Below are 19,170 nucleotides of genomic sequence, written 5' to 3'. Positions count from 1 at the left end.
AGTTATGTCAGGTATTTATAAGGACTTAATGCACACCTTTTTAATCAATTACCCGATTAAGGCTGAAGGAAAGTGGGAAGACGAATTAGGACTGATAGAAGAGGATAAGTGGGAGGCTCTCACAAATATATGTGCTCCATAGAGTATCCAGGAGCCCTGAAACACTATATAGGGCAGAACTGAGACAGACTTCTGAATGCCCTCGTTGTCAGGCTGATGGGGCCGGGATCTTGCATATGCTGTGGCAGTGCTCCAGACTGGACTCATACCGGACAGCGGTTATTAACACTATAGAGGGAGTGTATGACTGTAGAATTGAGAGGGATCCTGTGGTTTGTATTTTAGGTTATGTGGAGGAGATCCACATTCAAAATCAGTTAAAATTGGCGATTGCAAGGTTGTTATACATTGCACGTAAATTAATAGCCAGGCATTGGATAAATGAAGAACCACCGACGATACAAGAATTTTTTAGACAATCAGACTTTATTGTAAATATGGAAAAAGGTATTTATGCCAAAAGAAAAAGGGAAAAAACGTTCAATACATTGTGGACACCGTAGGTGGAGAGAAGATGATCCCGAAAGGAGGATGTACTTCTGAGTATTTGTTGTTGATGTTTTATAAGGGAGGGGATGTGCTGTAATTGAAAATATGTGACATTGTAATGTCTGGACTCTGTTTCTTTGTTTGAATTTCATTAATAAAAATTTATCAGATTTTTTTTTAAAAAAAAAATAAAAATGTGGAGAATCCTGATTTGGGTCTCCATCTATTGGGTTGGCTGTAGTGGAAGAGTTGTTGGTCACCATTATACTAGTTCTACTCTAGTGAAATGTATTCTCTGCAGATATTTTTGTCACAGGGGTACACAAGATATAATCGAAATTGGTTTTCTTAGTACCGTGGTATATAAAGCAGGCTATATTTCATCTTTTAATTTTTTAGTGCTGATATTGTTCTCCATACAGGGGTACACATTAGTAATGAGAGAGCACTAAATGTGCTCAACTTATGGTTCAGCGGTTTCTCAAAACCTACCCAGATATGCCAGAGCTGCTTGTGAAAGTACAACGTGTGTGTGCCCATTTCAGGAAGCCAGCTATAGCTTCTGCCACCCTGGCAGTGCTTGAGCAGCGTTTGCTGCTTCCAGCTCACCGACTGTTGTGGGATGTCACCACATGTTGGAAATCAACGTTGCAGTTGTTGAGAAGGATTTGTGAGCAGCAGAGGGCAGTTGTTGAGTACCAGCTTCAACATGCCCATTGGCATTCAGGTCAGCCTCCACACATAAGAGCTGATGAGTGGGCATGGATGTCTGACATCTGTGCCGTCCTCCAAAACTTTGAGGACTTCACCAAGATGGTGAGCGGCGATGACGCTATAATTGGCGTCACCATCCCTCTTCTCTGTCTACTGAAACGCTCTGTGCTCACTGTTAAAGAGGAGGCATTTCAGGCGGAGCAAGGAACTATGCAGCCCAGCCTCATCTCAATGCGGATTGGGTGATGAGGAGGAGAATATGGACAGTTGTCCTCTTGGGGGGGGACAGGGAAGTCTTGGCTGTCTTGGAAGTCTTGATACCCCTCTTTCAGTCTGTGGGAAAGCTGTATGACTTTCGCTTAATGACCTTCAGGGGCCTAAACGGTGGCTTTGCTTATGCAAGTTATTTCTTAAAACGCATTGCAGATCAGGCCATTGTCCAACTCTGTAGTGATTAAATTCAAGGCGTAGAGAAAGATCTTTGTCTGTGACTAAGCACCACTGAGAAGTGTGAGCTGATGTTGGACGGGCTGCCATTGCTTTTGCAACAAGCTGCATTAGAGGACTTCCTGGGAGAAATGACAGCTGGAGTAGATAGTTTCCCTCTATGCCAGTCCTTTCACCGAACTAAAAAATATGGCTATGGTGAAATTCAACTCTCACTGAGAAGCAGTGTCAGGCTGAAGAACATTGGTACCACTAGAGGATTTGATTGAGGGACCACCTTTCTCCCCCGCTAAAGACCCACATAGCAGCTGCAAGGTTTGCGCTATGAACTCTCCTGAAGGAGAAGCCAGGGCCCACCGGAGGATTCTCTGGTGGGCCTGTCCAACCCTGCTGAGAAGCATCCCTTGTTAAGAAAAGTGTGTGGGGAAGGTTCCTGGACATGGCTTTTTTTTATACTGTGGACTGACTCTGTACCGTCCCTTGCCACATTCACTTGTCCATGTGTTTGTGGTTAGGCGGTCCTTCCCAATAAGTGCACTGGGGAGGGCACTGGTAATGTTCTGGGACCCGTGCTTGTGGAAGGCAGGGACAACACCGGGAGAAATAGTGGCGGCTGGGGACATAGTATGGAGACGCGCTCGCCGCCATGAGGTTGTGGAAAGCTTCCGCCTCCACGAGCCTAAAGGGCAACATTTCAAGTGCGAGCAGCTGTCCAGAAATGTGGCAGTTTAGTATTGCGGCCTGTGGGTGGGTGTCTGGCTGCATACTTGCGCTTGCATTCCAAGTAACAGAAAACCAAGGAGATGGATGGCCTCATCATCATCACAACCTGAAAGGTTTGCGCTATGAACTCTCCTGATGGAGAAGTCAGGGCCCACCGGAGGATTCTCTGGTGGGCCCGTCCAACCCTGCCAAGAAGCAGCTCTTGCTAAGAAAAGTCTGTGGGAAGGTTCCCGGACACTCTATGGCTGCTTTTTTACTGTGGACTGGCTCCAGCAATCCATAAGATTGCAATCTATAAGATCCCTTCACTGGCTCCCAATCGCCCAGCATATTCAGATCAAACTACTAACACTGACCTACAAAGCCATCCATAACCTTTCTTCTCTGTACATCTCTGAACTAATCTCCCGATATATATTCCCTTATGTAATCTCCACTTCTCCCAAGACAACCTTCTTTCCACACTTATTTGTTCCTCACCCAATCACCTCCAATACTTCAACCAAATATCCCCCATCCTCTGGAATTCTGTGCTTCAACACGTCCAATTAGCCACCACGTTCGGATCCTTCAGACATAACCTGAAAACCCATCTCTTCAAGACAGCCTACAGCCTGCCATTGCTTCGCTGACACCTCACTTCAACACTACCTGAGCTAATGCAACTCCACAACCTACTATCTCCTTCCCCACCATCCTGTAGAATGTAAGGCCGCAAGTGCAGGGTCTAGAAGACTTAAGATGCAATATGGCACCTTGGCAAAGTCCAGTTATGTTCTCCCCCTGACATCTAACAATAACAAACTGGTCATGCTGGAGAAACTTGCACCTACTGCCACTCAGTGTCTTCAGCTCCTTTTGTGAGAAACTGATGTTTTTTCAGCCAGTCTACCCAATAAAATTCCTGAGGTACGGAAATTGTGGATGGCTTCGCTTCTGGTACTGGGTGTTAATATCAAACACTGGCATGCCATTCACTGGATACTCCTGGCTGGTTGGAGACACAGAAAAGTACCAGCAAGCTAAGGAGATGGTGGCCTCTATCATCATGAAGGAGTTTGCTCGTTGTCTAGTAGTCTGGCTTTTATTCTAAAGATACTTCTCATTTTTATACAACCCCTGGCAAAAATTATGGAATCACCGGGCTCGGACGATGTTCATTCAGTTGTTTAATGTTGTTGAAAAAAAAAACCATTTGAAATGACTTTAGTTTTGTGCCATGTCTGTGATCTGCTTTTTTTCAACAACATTAAACAACTGAATGAACATCCTCCGAGCTCGGTGTGATTCCATAATTTTTGCCAGGGGTTGTAGTTTTAAGTGAGCATACAGAGACCATCCAGGCCGGGATAGTGGCAAAGAAATTGCTGTACCATCAGGTTGAGGATGCGAGCCATGCAAGGCACGTGTCTGAGGTTGCCCCGGCGTAGGGCCGCCACTGGGATTGCACCGTTATCGCACACGGCCTTCCCTTGCTCCAGGTTCAATGGAGGCAGCCATTGCTCAAACTCAGCCTGGAGAGCTGTCCCCAACTCTTCAGCTGTATGACTGCGATCTCCAAGGCATATTAATTTTAACACTGCCTGATTGCGGTGAGACCTGTCTGCGTAGTACAGAGGTGGGGGGGGGGATTTTCTCTGCACTGTTGGAACATGTGTCTCACTAAGACAGAGGTTGAGGGCGCAGGTGGAAGCCCTAGAGGAGGTGGAGGATGCATAAGTACTGGAGGAAGTGTTGGATACAGAGGTTTGTCCCGCAAGCCTTGCGGATTCCAACACTTGCTGTCTAGTGACACCTTGGTGTCTAGTGGTTTAGTTCTCCATCCCCTGGTATGTAGTGGTTTCGTTCTCCAACCCTAGCTGTTTAGTAGGTTAGTTTTCCAACCCCTGTTGAATATTAGTTTAGTTCTCCATGTTCTGGTGTGTATTATTTCTTTCTCCAACACACCCATGCCCACCCCCAGGGGTTAACGTCTGGTGAAGAGGGTTTGGATTCTTCTCGGACCCTACTTCGTCCAGTCCCGGATCAACTGAAAAAAAATTTGGGCATCGCTACATACGCTTTCCCCCTCTTGAGTCTGTAAAGGTTTGGATCAGACTTCCGATGCCCCGAAATAGAATGAGTGGACAGCTCTGCAGACTCGCCCATCTGTGCTTCCCCATAGTCAGTTGGCCGGTTGGAGAGTTGTGACGTGGGTGAAAACAAGGGTAATTGGGGTGCGACTGCCAAAGAAAGGGAGTGGAGTCCAGTAACAAGTTTTCAAAATGCTGCACAATTGCTCACTGCAGCAAAACAAACCTACTTCTCATCTCTCATATCATACGTGTCTCACAACCCTAAACAGCTATTCAGTACTTTCAAGTCCCTCCTCTGTCCACCAGCTCCCCCCTTCCTCTCCTCTCAGCTGAAGACTTAGCCTCATTCTTCAAGCAGAAGATTGACAACATAGGGCAAAGCTTTTTCTTAAAGTCCCAACAGCCCCTTCTCATAACGACTCAACTCTCCTCCTCCAAAACCAGCTTCTCCGCCATCACTGAAGATCTTTACTCTCCAAATCACATCTCACCACCTGTGAATGTGACCATCCCACCCCATTCCAAACCTTACCACAGTCTTCATTCCAAGCCTAACCCTCCTCTTCTACCTGTCACTAACAACTGGCGTCTTCCCCTCATGATTCAAACATACCTCGATCACGCCCATCCTCAAAAAGCCATCCTTTGAACCATTCTATGTTTAGCGATCACCCCATCTCACTTCTCCCTTATGCCTCCAAACCGTCTATTTTGAACTGTCCTCCCACCTCTCCTCCTGCTCCCTCTTTGACCGCTTACAATCAGGCTTCTGACCGCATCACTCCACTGAAACTGCCCTGACTAAAGTCACCAATGACCTACTAACTGCCAAATCCAAGCAAGACTACTCGGTCCTTCTCCTCCTAGACCTGTCATCTGCCTTCAACATAGTAGACCAAACCCTCTTACTACAGACTTTCACCTATCGACATCACAGACTTGGCCCTTTCTTGGATCTTTTCATACCTAACAGACCGGACATTCAGTGTCTCCCACTCACACCACCTCCTCATCTCACCCCCTATCTGTCAGTGTCCCCTAAGGTTCAGTTGTAGGACCCAGGCTCTTCTACATCTACACCTTCGGCCTGGGACAGCTCATGGTCTCATGGCTTTCAGTATCACCTCTATGCTCATGACACACAGATCTACCTCTCTGGACCTGATATCACCTCCTTACTAACCAGAATCCCACAATGTGTGTCTTGTATTTCATCTTTCTTTTCTGCTAGATTTGTAAAAATTAACATGGATAAAACAGAATTCATCATCTTTCCACCATCTCATTCACCCCCCCAGATGACCCAGCCATCAAAGTGAATTGCTGCCCAATCTCCCTAGTCCCGCAAGCTTGACTCTGATCTGTCCTTCAAACATCAGATCCAAGCCCTTTCCACTTGCTGCTGACTCCAACTCCAAAGTATCTTGGGGATCCGCACAGTCCTCAACCATGAATATAGAAAAACACCAGTGCATGCCCTCATCAACTCCCGCCTCAACTACTACAAGCTACTGCTCTGTGGACTCCCTTCTACCACTCTCGCACCCCTCCAATCTATCCTAAATTGTGCTGGCCGATTAATCCACCTGTCATCCCGCTATTCCCTGGCTTCTCCCCTCTGTCAATCCCTGTGCTGGCTCCCTGTTGCCCAGAGACTCCAGTTAAAAAGCCTAACTTTGGCATACCAAGCCATCGAATACCTGTCTCCTCCATACATATGTGACCTAGTCTCCCTGTGCTAGTTACCTGCACGCAACTTCCCATCCCTCCAAGATCTCCTTCTCTACTTCCCACTTACCTCCTTGTCACGATCGCATACAGGATTTGTCCCATGCATCTCCGCTACTGTGTAACTCTGTGCCTCAACATATCAGACTCTCGGCAAACCTTGGAAAGGAACCTGAAGACCCACCTCTTGTGACAAGCCTACAGTAACCACCACTCCACTATACCGCTGCATGACCAGCTATACCCTCACCTACTGTATCCTCACCCATCCCTTGTAGATTGTTTGTGCGCCCTCGCGGGCACGGTCCTCTCTCCTCTTGTACCAGTCGGTGACCCCTTTTGTGATGTAAAGCGCCACGGAGTGTCGCTGTAATAGTAATTACAGTTATATGAAAAAGTTTGGGCACCCCTATTAATCTTAAGCTTAATGTTTTATAAAAATTGGTGTTTTTGCAACAGCTATTTCAGTTTGATATATGTAATAACTGTTGGACACAGTAATGTTTCTGCCTTGAAATTAGGTTTATTGTACTAACAGAAAATGTGCAATCTGCATTCAAACAAAATTTGACAGGTGCATAAGTATGGGCACCCTTATCATTTTCTTGTTTTAAATACTCCTACCTACTTTTTACTGACTTACTAAAGCACTTTTTTTGGTTTTGTAACCTCATTGAGCTTTGAACTTCATAGCCAGGTGTATGCAATAATGAGAAAAGCTACTTAAAGTGGCCACTTGCAAGTTGTTCTCCTGTTTGAATCTCCTCTGAAGAGTGGCATCATGGGCTCCTCAAAACAACTGTCAAATGATCTGAAAACAAAGATTATTCAACATAGTTGTTCAGGGGAAGGATACAAAAACCTGTCTCAGAGATTTAACCTGTCAGTTTCCACTGTGAGGAACATAGTAAGGAAATGGAAGAACACAGGGACCGTTCTTGTTAAGGCCAGAAGTGGCAGGCCAAGAAAAACATCAGAAAGGCAGAGAAGAATGGTGAGATCAGTCAAGGACAATCCTCAGATCACCTCCAGAGAGCTGCAGCATCAACTTGCTGCAGATGGTGTCACTGTGCATCGGTCAACTATACAACGCACTTTGCACAAGGAGAAGCTGTATGGGAGAGTGATGCAAAAGAAGTCGTTTCTGCAAGCACGCCACAAACCGAGTCGGCTGAGGTATGCAAAAGCACATTTGGAGAAGCCAATTTCTTTTTGGAAGAAGGTCCTGTGGACTGATGAAACCAAGATTGAGTTGTTTGGTCATACAAAAAGGCGTTATAAAAACACAGCATTCCAAGAAAAACACTTGCTACCCACAGTAAAATTTGGTGGAGGTTCCATCATGCTTTGGGGCTGTGTGGCCAATGCCGGCACCGGGAATCTTGTTAAAGTTGAGGGACGCATGGATTCCACTCAGTATCAGCAGATTCTTGACAATAATGTTCAAGAATCAGTGATAAAGTTGAAGTTACGCAGGGGATGGATCTTTCAGCAAGACAATGATCCAAAACACCGCTCCAAATCTACTCAGGCATTCATGCAGAGGAACAATTACAATGTTCTGGAATGGCCATCCCAGTCCCCAGACCTGAATATCATTGAACATCTGTGGGATCATTTGAAGAGGGCTGTCCATGCTCGGCGACCATCAAACTTAACTGAACTGGAATTGTTTTGTAAAGAGGAATGGTCAAAAATACCTTCATCCAGGAACTCATTAAAAGCTACAGGAAGCGACTAGAGGCTGTTATTTTTGCAAAAGGAGGATCTACTAAATATTAATGTCACTTTTCTGGTGAGGTGCCCATACTTATGCACCTGTCAAATTTTGTTTGAATGCAGATTGCACATTTTCTGTTAGTGCAATAAACCTCATTTCAAGGCAGAAACATTACTGTGTCCAACAGTTATTACATATATCAAACTGAAATAGCTGTTGCAAAAACACCAATTTTTATAAAACAATAAGCTTAAGATTAATAGGGGTGCCCAAACTTTTTCATATAACTGTATATTACTTGTACTGTGGGTCAATTGATGGCACTTTTCTGGTGTCTACCCCTAATTTGATGTGTTTTGGCAGCTTTTGGGCCCGTTTGAAGGTGTTGTGTATGCGTTGTTTTTTTTTTTGCCCCCCATTGAATCCTATGGCGTTCGGTGACGTTCGGTGAATATTTGACGAATAAATCAGCGAATATTGCAAATTCAGCGATCGTAATCCGAACCGAATATTGAAACATTCACTCATCTCTAGTGTCTATTGTACTTTGTGACTTCTGAAAAATTCTAAAGACAGCAAAATGGCTAATCTATAAATGTGGCGACGTCACAGCTGCCCCCACCCTGGAGGACGGGTAGAATTTAATAAGTTACTGTAGGAAAAAGGGAAAAAAGGGAAAATACCATGTAGATGGGGAAACCCTATCCACGTGACACCTGGCTGATGCGGAGCTCCTGTGTTGTAGATGAAGAGCTGGAGATGACGCGCATGGCCGTACGCTTTGAATTGGAGGACCTGAACATGAGGCCGGATCCGGAGCCATTACTGACAGAGATGATTCATGCAGTAAGTGCTGACGATATTCTACTACTAGCTGCTTCACTTTAATTTATTTATTTATTTTTGCAGCAAAGCATTCTGGGTATTTAATGGGACATGATGAAATACAAGCTATTGATAGAGCATTTTAACCCCTTCATGATCCCCGATTTTTCATTATTTCTTTTTCCTCTTCATCTTCCAAGAGCCATAACTTTTTATTTTTATTATAATTGTCATAGAGGAACTCTCCAGGAGAGCGAAATACCCCCCCCCCCCCCCTCACATTGAACATATGGGGAGGAAGAGGGAAACCGATCCATAATTGGAGAAGAGCTGACACTCGAACCTTCCTTTTGAAGTGGGATTAATTATAGCTAGGCAGAGAGAAACTAATTAAAACCACCTTTGAAGCAGAGACCTCCTGCTGTGGATATGTGATTAAAACAGGATATCTGCTGGGGAAAAGACAGTAAGCTGTGAGATATGTTTACGCAGGGGAGGAAAAGTGCAGGGGCTTCCTTTTTTCCAAGGAATAAGCATCCTTGGTCCAAAGGATTCTTTCAACAGTGTTCCAGATGTTGTGTCTCCATTGTCCAGGTATGAATATTTAGGATTTCTATCAATACGATATTTATGGGGTATAGATTTTTGGTGTTGTAGCAAAGGGACAAACTTGACACTCTCACTCACATTGCTGAGGGGGCACTAGAATCCCTCCAACTTAATAACTGCCCGATAGATGATGCAAACCATGCCATGTTTGAACTTCATGATAAGAAATATGTCGTCAATATCTACCACCTGGAACCTTCAGGGGTGAAGATATCCTGTAAGTTGGGGATCTCATAAAATTCTAACAGACCCAGCACATCCCACAACCAGCCCCCACATGAGCTCATCAAGGAGAGGTGTGTGGGCGTAACTTTGAGCTAATAAAAAGCAATATTTGGGTCTGGGTCATTGTCAGTCCTTGGAAGACATAAATTCGCTGTGGTTCTGTCCATTTTCCCAATCTGAATGCTTCCCTCCGCTAAGCTCTGAGCCATTTCCGTGACCAGATTTAGTAATTCTCTTTCGTTATTTCTTTTTATTTTATGTAATTGTATATAATGTATCATCTTTTTAGATTTTTTATAAACACTGCCTATCTTTCTGGATTAAATATATAAAATTTAATAGCTCTGTTCCTCTTTCTCTGTAAACCGCACCCCTGAAGCCATACGCTACCTGTAACGGGTGTTCAATCGGCCTGTATAAACGATTGGTGGTGGTAGCTGGTAGTTCTTTTGTTATAGTGGAGTTGGCAGTGATCCGTACAGGGGTGTGTGTGTATATATATATATATATATATATAATATATATATATAAATATATATATATATATATATATATATATATATATATATATATATATATATATATATATATATATATATATATATATATATATATATATATATATATATATATATATATATATTCCATGCATTGGAATTGGAGATGTATACGTCATACGCTCACTGTGAGTTCCCAATAACCGGCCTAGTAGTGGAAGCAGCTGCGGCCTCGTCCGTCACTCATCAGTCAATTGCGTAATTGTCCTGATGATCGGAGGCAGCGGATGTGTTCTTTTGACAAACTGGTGGCAGCGGTGGGATCTCTCCGGTGTCATCTGCTACAAAGTGGTAACAGCTGGGGGATCTGCATGACCCCCCCTCCTCAGCTGTGTTATCCATGACCATAATCAAAAGAAAAAGTCATGGCTCTTGGAAGACAAAGAGAAAAAAAAATAGTATATAATTTTTGAGGTTATAAGAATTAAAATCTTAGTACAAAGAAAATTGTTACTTTTGGTCGAGCTGTGTGGGAGGCTGCTTTTTGTGGTGAGCTGTCGTTTTTTTTTGGGGGGGGGGGTACCGTTTAATTACTTTGTTATTTTTTGGGTGGAGGTGTTGCGGCAATATACACGTGTGTATATATGATAGTTTTATTTTTGAAAGGTTATATTTTTTTTATAAATATTTTTAAAAACATTTGTTTTTCTTCATCTTCGCTTGTTTTTTTGTTCTCCTAGAGGATTTGAACTTGTGATAGTTTGATCACTGTTCTGTACACTGCTGTACTTCAGTTTTGAAGTATATAGAAGAAATGACGATCAATTTTGTAGCTGGTCTTCATAGGAGTACAAATATGGCAGCCATTGGGGGGGGGGGGGGGGGCCTTTAGTGCCATCCCATCTGCACCCCATCATCTTTTTGCAGGCGATGGGTGTTGGAATGGACTGTGTCACTTTTAAATGCTGGTGTCAGTGATTGGCACTGGCTCTGGTCATTCTAGTTACAGCCAGACGTCCACTGTATAACACAGCCGACATCCATAGTGTATGGAGCACGCTCAGTTGTTGAGCCTGCCCAATACTCCCACACATGACATTGTAACATTGGGAAGATATTAACCCTCTTCACGACATATCACATATATTTACATCATATGCCATGTCCTTGACTTTGATGTAGGCTCTGACGCTGAGCCCACATCTTTCCCCGCACATGACAGCTGATTTAATCAGCTGTAATGTGCCTTTAACAGCCGCGTGTGGATCAGAGCTCGGCCTGCAGCTTCTAACCAGTAAAATCCTGCTGTCAATCTCTGATAGGGAGATTTAACACTCGCCGGCCAGAAGTCAGTCATTCCAGCCGCCCATCGGCGCCCCTGTCATGTAATCGCGGGTCGCCGATGGGTTGTCATGACATCCGGGAGTCTGCAGAAGACCCCCGTGCCTGTCATTACTATCCTCCTGTGAATGCTGGCTCGTGGCCGGTGTTCATAGGAGATTGTGATTTTTGCTATAGAAAGCGATGTTGAAGCTGAAACCCTTCTATGTGTAGCACAGGCGATCGATCACAGCGTCAAGTTCCCTAAAGGGACTATTAAATACAATAAAAAGTGAAAAAAAATTTTCTTCAAAAATATGAAAAATAAAAAAGTTAAAATCTACATCAGATTGGTAAACGGCACAATGAGAAAAAAATCAAGACGACAGAATTATGTATTTTTTGGGGGCTGCAGGAACCTTGCAATAAGCGACAATCAAAACATCGTATCTACCCCAAAATGGTATCAATTAAAAACTACAGCTCGGGGCACAAATAAGCCCTCACCCAGCCCCAGATTACGAAAAATAAAAATGCTATGGGTCACAGAAAATGGTGACAAATGCAAAAACTTTTTTTTTTCATACAGATTTTTTTTTTTTTTTACCATTTAAATAATAAACTTTACATGTTTGGTATCTGCGCAATTGTACTGGCCTGGAGAATCAAATTGGCAGGTCAGTTTTACAATATAGTTAACAGGGTAAATAAAAAAAGCAAAAAACTGGAATTGCACTTGTTTTTAGAATTGCTTTCCAGTACAATACATGGTAAAATCAATGGTGCCATTCAAAAGTACAGCTCGCCCCGCAAAAAACAAGCAGTCATAAGGCCATATTGACAGAAGTATGACACAGTAATGGCTCTTGAAATAAGGGTAGGGGAAAATGGCCATGGCGTGAAGGGGTTAAATGAGTTATGCACGATATTCCCTTTAAGAGTTCAACATTGACCACACTTTTTTTTTTTTTCTTCAAGGCCGCTTTCCGGGATAACACTGTGGGACTCCCCAGATTCTGCCCCATCGAGAACATCGATAAAATCGACAAGAAAACGCTGCACTCCTATATGAACAACTACTACACCCCGGACAGGATGGTCCTGGCAGGAGTGGGCATTGAACACGACCAGTTGTTGGAGTGTGCCAAGAAGTACCTGCGAGATGTGACGCCCACGTGGCAGTCTGGGAAGCCGAGGAGTATTGATAAGTCCAATGCTCAGTACACAGGAGGGATTGTCAAGGTAACAATGGGGCTTAATTTTATTTGTCAACTTCTGTATTAGAACAGTAGAACACCCACCGCTTCTGTTAGTAAGAGCTGAGAGCAACTATTCTGGCACCTGTCCTGGCAGATTTGTCCCATCCTGAATTACATGGTGATCATCCAATGCAATGTTTCACCTTTAGTGGCCTCTGTAGGGAAAATACGCACAGACACGCGCACAGTGTTGGAGTGCACGCTGTATGGACGAGCACATTCTCCCTGTCTCCTCTCTGGAGCCGCTCACTCTCTATACAGTATTGTTCAAAATAATAGCAATGTGTTCAAAAACATGAGTTAAGCACAAAATCTTGATATTAGTTTTTATTTCTGTGCATTGGGAACATTGCACACTGTTTTCTAATTTACAACATGAAGAGAAATGTAGATAATTTTTAACTACTTTACAGAAAATAACAAAAAACGAACATTGTTCTGTTCTAAAAAAAATAGCAGTGTCTGCATTTGTCTTTACAAACTCACAATATGTCTCTTCATTTTTTGAGGATTTAGCATTCCTGTGAATCACTAACCTAATATTTAGTTGTATACCCACAGTTTTTTAGAACTGCTTCACATCTATGTTGCATAGAGTCAACCAACTTCTGACCCCTGTCGCCTGTTATTCCAGCCCAGGATTCTTTGACTCCATCCCACAATTTTTTGGCATTTGTTGGCTTTGCCTCAGAAACGGCATTTTTGATGTCACCCCACAAGTGTTCTATCGGATTAAGGGCCGGGGATTGGGCTGGCCACTCCATAACCTTAATTTTATGGACTGGAACCAAGGTTTTGCTTGTTTACTGGTGTGTTTAGGGTTGTTGTCTTGTTGAAACACTCATTTCAAGGGCATATCCTCTTCAGCGTAAGGCACCATGACCTCTTCAAGTATTTTAATATATGCAAACTGGTCCATGATCCCTGGTATGTGGTAAATGGGTCCGGCACCATAGTAAGAGAAACATGCCCATATCATGATTCTTGCACCACCATGCCTCACTGTTTGCAGGGTGTACTGTGGCTTAAATGCAGAGTTTGGGCGTCGTCTGATGAACTGTCTGCGGCCCTTGGACCCAAAAAGAACAATTTTACTTTCATCAGTCCACAAAATGTTTCTCCATTTCTCTTTAGGCCAGTTGATGTGTTCTTTGGCAAATTGTATCCACTTCAGTACATGTCTTTTTATTAACAGTGGGACTTTGCGGGGACTTCTTTCTAAGAGATTAGCTTCACATAGGCGTCTTCTAAGTGTCACAGTACTCACAGGTAACTTGAGACTGTCTTTAATCATGGTGGAGCTGATCATTGGCTGAGCCTTTGCCATTCTTTATATTCTTCAATCCATTCGCATGGTAGTCTTCTGTTTTCATCCACGCCTCTCTGGTTTTTCTTTCCATTTTAAAGCATTGGAGATCATTTTATCTGAACAGCCGATCATTGTCCGCACTTCTTTATAAGTTTTACCCTCTTCAATCAACTTTTTAATCAAAGTACGCTGTTCTTCTGAACAATGTCTCAAACGACCCATATTTCTCAGGCTTTCAAGGAGAAATGCATGTACAACATGTGCTGGCTTCACCCTTAAAATAGGGGCCACCTGATTCACACCTGTTTCTTCACAGAATGATTGACCTCACTAATTGAACTCCACACTGCTATTAGTTTGAACACACCCCGTACAATGAATTATTCAAATACACAGACTCAAGAACCTGCAGATCATGAATGCTGAGTCTAGTGGTTTTCTGAGAATCTACTGCACCAACTGGTAAATTGTTTCACATGTGGTGATAGAATTCATAACAAAAACAGTGATTAATCTGGTCAGTCATAGACACTACTGTATTCTGTGGGTGGATCAGTGGAGCAAGCGGTGGCTGCAGAGAGGAGCCTGGGAGGAGAACGCGTGCGCCTGCACTGACACTGTGCGTGCAACTGGACTCAGACAGAGCCGGTTATGCAGGCGCAGAAACATGGGCTGAGTTCTGGGTATGTGACGCTCTGTCCAGAAATGTTCCTTAAACGGCACAGCACCTTGTTTTATAATCTGGGAGATCTAATGAAATGTTTTCTCTATCGCTTCATTGGGGGACACAGGACCATGGGGTATGCTGCTGTCGCTAGGAGGTTGACACTATGCAAAAAAAGGAAAATAGCTCCTTCTCCGCAGTATGCACCCACCTACAGGCACCAAGCTCACCAGTTTAAGCTTAGTGTCTGTAGGAGGTAGACCTGGATCCTACTGATCCAACCCTGTTGTGTTTTATTAATGTTTGTTTTTTCTCTTTCAGATACAGCTCTTCAGGCTAACAGGGCACACTGCGTCCCCTGTTAACCCACTAGCGACCGAGAGAGCAATGTGGCTACCCCCACATCGCCCACTCTCGGACCCGCTGGGCAGGACTTATCCCCTGTCACCTTAGGGTGTCTCAGGGTGATTTCGGTGGCCAGTCCTAGCCTGTTCCCCACCCCAGCCCCCTCCTCGGAGCGGCCTGGGAGGGAGACGGTGGTCCCTGCGGGTGACCTTCCCCCAGTTTTCTGGGGTCGACACCGTCTCCTGCACTGTCCAGGACCGGACAGTGTAGGAAGAAGGAAAAGCCAGGATCCCCCCCTATCCAGGAAGGCATCCTGAGACCATCCTCAGGAGGAGAAAGGAAGGGACGATTCCCGCACCCGCTAGGACAGGTACTTCCCTGCCTTTCAGCTGCAGGTCCCAGCCCCCCGGCGTTAGCCGCCTTCCTCCCCCCTCCCCCTCTCACCAAACATGGCGCTTAACAGCGCTTCCCTCGTGCCTTCCGCAGACCTATCATCGAGGGGCCTCTCAAGCCCGCCCCCCCTCCCATCTGCCTATCGGAGCCTCACGCGCTCCGTCATCAACGAGCGTCCTCTGCACGACGCCATCACTCTGCCGCACGCAGCTCTCTACTCCGTCAGCACCTACTGTGACCCACTCCAGCCTCACCTTCGGAGCCTTCAGGGGGACACGGGACCGCTTCTCTGCAGGATTGGGTAGGCTCTGTCCTGACACACGACCCCCACCCCTCCCTGCTCACATCGCTCCCCTCTGCAGTATCCCTGGTCATCCACATATGCCCAAACCCAGGGAGCCCTCAGTCCGTCCCTCTCACATTGTCACATACTACGCCTGTGCTCTTTGCGGTACTAAGTGGCCCGCGGGTCTCACTACGGCCTTCTGCTCGACCTGCAAACCTCCCGCCATGCTGGCACCCCAAGATCCCACCGCCGCTCAGGACGTGGTAACCCCCTCCCCTCCGGAGTGGACTGTTGCTATGTCAGTCTGTCTCTGACCTCACCAAGGTTTCTCAATCTCTGGTGCAGGTCTTAGAACGCTTGCCAGAACGTTTGCCTATATTATCCACGGCCACCAGCGCTCCGAACGTCCCCACAGACGATTCGCAGGCACCCCTGCCCCCTCCTCACAGGGGCAGACTGACGGCACGTTCTCAGAAACGGACTCACGCAAGCTCATCCTCCAGCTCTCCAGACTCCAAGTTGCTCCCTGCGTCTCACACCTCTTCCCCGGAGATCGCCCCGGGACCTAACTCTGCTTCAGATTCAGACTCTGGTTCTGACTCAGACCAGTATTCCAAGGTCCAGGACATGATAGACAGCCTTATAACGGCTGTCAATCAGACTCTGCATGTTACAGAAGACGAGAGCCCTTCCTGGGACTACTCAGTTTCCTTCAAAAAGATTAAGCGTCCCGCACACACTTTTTCTAACCATGCAGAATTTGACAGCGTTTTTCAAAAGCAGTGGGAGCATCCAGAAAAGCGCTTTACAGGAAAGAAACAGTTAAACGTCCTATACCCCTTTAACCATGACCTTGTCGGCAAATGGACGGAGTCCCCATCTGTGGATTCTCCGGTCTCTCGCCTTTCCGCCAAGGCGGTACTGTCTCTTCCGGATGGTTCCTCCCTTAAGGATACCACGGATAGACAGGTTGAGGCCTTGGCTAAGTCAGCCTTTGAGGCCGTGGGCATCTCCCTTTGCCCTTCCTTCGCCTCAACTTGGGTATCAAAAGCGGTGTCCGCATGGGCCAAACAGCTCAGACAGGGCATCCTAGCAGGCGCCTCCCCGGACGATCTGGCCGACTTAGCTGATCAAATCGGCCACGCCGGAAAATATCTGCTTACGGCGTCCCTCGACTCCGCTGCATGCTCAGCCCGGGTTTCCAGTAATCTCTTTGTCTTACGTAGAATTCTTTGGCTTAAAGCCTGGAACGCCGACCCGGCTTCCAAAAGATCGTTAATTAATCTTCCTTTTCAGGGTTCCAGGCTGTTTGGCTCCAAGCTAGATCAGATCATCTCTGATGCTACTGGGGGTAAGAGCACCTCTCTCCCCCAGACCCAAACTCCCTTTTCCTAGGAGACACCCCCTTCAGTTCCGGTCCTTTCGTCAGTTCTCTCAACCGAACCCCTCCTCTCAACAGGACCGTACTCCAGCACAGCGGGACAGTTGTAAACCCTCCTTTAGGCCCACGCCTAACTGGTGCCCAAAGAGTCGCTCCTCCAAGTCCTCTGGATCACGATCCAACAGGTTTTCCTCAACATGACGGGTCACTCCCACCTGGGACTTCTCCCAGGGTGGGCGGCCGTCTCCTTCTGTTCACAGATTCTTGGCTCCCGGCAATAGAGGATGCCTGGGTCAAAGAAATTGTGACTTCCGGCTACAAAATCAAGTTCGATTCCAGCCCACGATCACGTTTTCTCAGGTCCCGCCCCCCACAACCATCTCTGCTTCCCGGTTTCCTTCAAGCCATCACTTCTCTTCTGCGCTCAGGAGTCATAGTCCCGGTTCCCGTTCAGGAAAGGTTTTCCGTTTTTTACTCAAATCTCTTCGTCGTCCCAAAAAAGGACGGCTCACTGCGTCCTATTCTGGACCTCAAACAGTTAAACAGACATGTACGCATCCGACAGTTCAGGATGGAGTCCCTCAGGTCGGTAATCGCCTCAATGGAGGCCGGGGAATATCTATGTTCAGTGGACATTCAGGATGCATACCTTCACATCCCAATCTGCACGTCACATCAGAAGTTCCTACGCTTTTCCTTCAAGAAAGCGCATTACCAGTTCACTGCCCTCCCCTTCGGCCTCGCCACAGCCCCGAGGGTTTTCACGAAGGTGATGGCGACAGTTATAGCCATTCTTCGAACAAGGGGAATTGTAATCATCCCCTACCTCAACGACCTGTTAATCAAAGGTCCCACGTTCAGGGACTGTCTCCACAGTCTCCAGATCACCTTGAACACTCTCTCCCAGTTAGGCTGGCTGATCAACACGGACAAATCCTCCCTGGTCCCATCCCAACGCTTAACCTTCATAGGGATGCAGTTCGACACGACCCGTGCCCGGGTCCTCCTTCCAAGGGAAAAGATGAACTCCCTACGACAAGGAATCCACATCCTCTCCGACCCAAGTCCACACTCCCTTCGCCTATGCATGAGTGTCCTGGGAAAGATGGTAGCAGCCATGGAGGCAGTTCCGTTTGCCCAGTTCCATACCCGGTCTCTTCAACTAGCCCTTCTCTCAGCTTGGGACAAGAATCTTTCATCTTTAGATCGACGCATCAAGTTACCTCGTCAAGTAAGACTGTCGCTAACCTGGTGGTCCCACCCTTCTTCCTTCAGACCCGGAAGATCATTCCTTCCGCTTCGCTGGCAGGTGGTCACGACCGATGCCAGTCTCATCGGTTGGGGGGCAGTATTTCTACAACACATGGTCCAGGGCCGGTGGAGTCCCCACGAAGTCTCCCTCCCCATCAATATTCTGGAAATAAGGGCGATTTACCTGCCGTTGCGTCACTGGCAGAAGATCCTGGTAGGGTTCCCAGTCCGTGTACAATCGGACAATGCCACGGCCGTGGCATACATAAACCATCAGGGAGGAACGCGCAGTAAGCCCGTCCTAAAAGAGGTGGCAAGAGTGCTACTTTGGGCCGAGAAGATGGTCCCGGCCATCTCAGCAGTCCACATTCCAGGGGTCGACAACTGGGCGGCCAACTTTCTCAGTCGGCAGGGCCTCGCCTCAGGAGAATGGTCTCTCCATCCCGAGGTGTTTCACCAAATCTGCTTACGATGGGGCACGCCGGACGTCGACCTCATGGCATCCCGGTTAAACCACAAGGTTCTGTCCTTTGTAGCTCGGTCCCGTGATCCGCTAGCAATCGCCCAGGACGCGCTAGTCATATCATGGTCACAGTTCCAACTGCCCTATCTCATTCCACCTCTACCTTTGATCCCTCAAGTCATCAAAAAGGTCAAGACGGAGTACCAGTCCTCCTAGTAGCCCCAGATTGGCCCAGACGCGTCTGGTACGCAGATCTGGTAAATCTGCTTGTCGACTCCCCCTGGAGACTACCAGACCGTCCGGACCTTCTCTCTCAGGGTCCTATTCTTCATCAGAGTTCTCTTTCTCTGAATATAATGGTATGGCCGTTGAAGCCGCGGTGTTGAA

The 19,170-nt window shown here is 46.2% G+C and overlaps 1 protein-coding gene across 1 annotated transcript in view; it reads left to right on the top strand.

Annotated features, from left to right (window-relative positions):
- The window catches only part of PMPCA (peptidase, mitochondrial processing subunit alpha), a 47,650-nt gene that overhangs the window by 18,618 nt on the left and 9,862 nt on the right, over positions 1-19,170 (top strand). The window contains exons 6-7 of the mRNA XM_073640164.1: positions 8,702-8,802; positions 12,411-12,674. Coding sequence (XP_073496265.1) covers positions 8,702-8,802; positions 12,411-12,674 — 365 coding nt within the window. The remainder of the gene's footprint in view (positions 1-8,701; positions 8,803-12,410; positions 12,675-19,170) is intronic.

The sequence above is a fragment of the Phyllobates terribilis genome, unplaced genomic scaffold (assembly GCF_046119375.1).
Source record: "Phyllobates terribilis strain yellow unplaced genomic scaffold, ASM4611937v1 Scaffold_7__3_contigs__length_470593459, whole genome shotgun sequence".
Taxonomy (NCBI): Eukaryota; Metazoa; Chordata; class Amphibia; order Anura; family Dendrobatidae; genus Phyllobates; species Phyllobates terribilis.
This window is presented reverse-complemented; position numbering and strand designations above follow the sequence as displayed.